The following is a 2,327-nucleotide window of genomic DNA, read 5'->3' on the forward strand; positions in this document are numbered from 1 at the left end:
ATTGGACTCGAGGCTTCGAGAGAGACAAGAAAAATATCTACAAAATCGCAGTGCAGGACACGTACAGCCCAGAAGGCCTGGGCAAAGTGCAAACCGCTTAAGAAACACACGTGAAAAACGCTACAGGCCCAAGATGAAATAAAAGATATGATCGAAGGTTCTACCATGCGTGACACTCGTCAAATCCACACGGTGGGATAGAAACGTGGCAAGCGAAGGCAACGAAACACTTTCATCACACGCGTAATTTTTACAGGCACCATGAAAAAAATTCTAAAAAAACCAGGAAAAAGAATCCCTTCCGGGCCTAGTCTTCTTAGTATTCTTCTAGTGTGTGGTGGATCTGCAGAGCTAGAGTGTGAACCAGTAGCACAATAGAACAAACTTATTGAGATTTGTTGTAAATAATCAGCACTCCAAACATATATATGGGCACTACACATGCTTACAAAATACAAATCGATCGATACATATATATACTAACTGAAAACAAAACAGGGCAACTTAAAAAAAACAGAGGGGAAAAAAGAGGCAATGGCACATTCTAATTCATCAAGCAGGGATCAAATGGTGAGGCCATCCGTCCACTGATTAGCAAACTAGCACCCGACGGTGAACCACCTCCGGCCGGCGCGCTCCGCCTTCCTCTTCTCCTCCTCGCACGCGCACTTGGCCTCCTTCAGCTTCTTCACCTGCGGTCATTTCAGGTGACAAATATGTAATGGCGTCGGCCGATGGATGGATCGACGGAGCTCGTGTACGTACGTACCTTGGCTGGGTGGCTGGTCTTGTTGCGGTTGAGCTGGCGGGCGCCCCTCTGCAGGATCTGCGCGGCGCTCCAGCTCGCCCCGGCGCCGCCTCCCGCCGCGCGCGCGCGCATGGCGGGGTCGGGCAGCGGCGGCTCGGACCACGCGCAGTCCTCGGGCGGGCGCGGCACGGGCGTCGGGAGGCACGACGCGGCGGCAGCCTTGCCGCTCCCGGAGCCGTCGAGGTCGAGCTCGCAGCTGAGCTGCCTGATGCGCGACTCGAGCAGGTTGAGGCGGTCCATGAGCGTGCCCCTCACGTCGCGCGCGTCCTGCGGCTGGAGCGCCGACGGCATGGACTTGCTGTGCTGGTGCCGCGGCGCCGGACGCGCGCCGTCGCCCTCGGCGGCCGAGGACGGCCGCCGCTCCTCCTCTAGCTGCCTCAGCTGCCAGTCATTGCCAAGAACGCGTCAAGAACGGGGCCGCCGTCGCACAGGCGCACAATGGCAAATGTGTAAGTAACGTGATCGGTAAGCACGTACCCGTAGGTCGATCTGGTCGAGGCGGCCGAGCAGGCTGTCGGGCGGCGGCGGCGCGGGGAGGGCGCTGATGAGCACGCGGCGCTCGGATCCGACCAGCACCTCGGCGGCCATCGTCGACGTGCAGTACAGTAGTACAGTACCGACTACTGATGACCTCGCAGCAGCCAGGTGGAGTGGGGGAGATATAAAGGAGGAGGAAGCCATCGGGCATGCATGGTAGGAGGGGGGAGTGAAGATCGGCGGGGTGTGTGGACTGGCCGGGTCTTCTCCTTCCTCCGCCGCCTTGATCTCATCTACCTTCCGCCTCACCGCCAGCCACCACTCAGCCTCCACGATCCGGGAATTCAGAGCGTGGAACGGTTCAGAGAAACGAAGCCTGCAAGGCACGGTAGCTGGGCCGGCTATCAAACCAGTGAACTGGGCTATGCTAGCTAGTTCGTCGATATTCAGTAAGCGGCCTTTTATTTATTTTTCACTTTTCAATTTAATTTTAAAATCTGTGAATGAGTTGGTAGCATTTTTTAACAAAATTTGTAAACATTGTTTCACAGTACAAGATGAACATTGTTTTAATATCCACGAAAATTCTTAAAATACATCAATACTTTCAGAATTTGAAAATATTTTTTAAAATTCTTGAAATCATTCTGAATTTTAGAATATTTGTTGAACTACTGAAATACACAACCATTTTCTAACTAGTCAACATTTTTTAAAATTCTTAATTTTTTTCTCAAAATAGACCAACACGTTTTACAATTTTAAAATAATTTATAGAATTCATGAACTTTAAAAATGGAAGAAAACCGATTAAACCATACATGAAGCTAAAAAACAGATGAACCGTACAAGGAAACCCAAAAAGAAGAAAAAAATCCCGAAAGGAACCATACCTGAAACGTTATCGGTATGCACATAAAAAGCTAGGTGGGTCCACCAGTTATCAGGGTGGTAGAAAGGATGAGACAGTATATTTTTTTAATGTTTCAAATAAACTAGCTAAACATCTTAATTTTAGGACCCTCCTAACTAGCGAATGTTA

At 50.4% G+C, this 2,327-nt stretch overlaps 1 protein-coding gene across 1 annotated transcript; it reads right to left on the bottom strand.

Moving 5' to 3' along the window:
• Positions 1-375: 375 nt before the first annotated feature.
• Positions 376-1,565, bottom strand: LOC123083349 (uncharacterized). The gene is made up of 3 exons (XM_044505413.1): positions 1,286-1,565; positions 770-1,189; positions 376-692 (listed from the first exon to the last, which is right to left on the bottom strand). Exons 1-3 carry the CDS (start codon positions 1,487-1,489, stop codon positions 600-602), a joined length of 717 nt encoding a protein of 238 aa, XP_044361348.1. The 5' UTR covers positions 1,490-1,565; the 3' UTR covers positions 376-599.
• Positions 1,566-2,327: the final 762 nt, after the last annotated feature.

The sequence above is a fragment of the Triticum aestivum genome, chromosome 4A, assembly GCF_018294505.1.
Source record: "Triticum aestivum cultivar Chinese Spring chromosome 4A, IWGSC CS RefSeq v2.1, whole genome shotgun sequence".
Classification (NCBI taxonomy): Eukaryota; Viridiplantae; Streptophyta; class Magnoliopsida; order Poales; family Poaceae; genus Triticum; species Triticum aestivum.

Coding starts and splice junctions, on each gene's coding strand:
- LOC123083349 (XM_044505413.1), bottom strand. CDS start 1,489: ATGGCTTCCTCCTCCTTTATATCTCCCCCACTCCACCTGGCTGCTGCG. Junction 1,190..1,285: donor TCGACCAGATCGACCTACGG/GTACGTGCTTAC, acceptor AATGACTGGCAG/CTGAGGCAGCTAGAGGAGGA. Junction 693..769: donor AGACCAGCCACCCAGCCAAG/GTACGTACGTAC, acceptor AAATGACCGCAG/GTGAAGAAGCTGAAGGAGGC.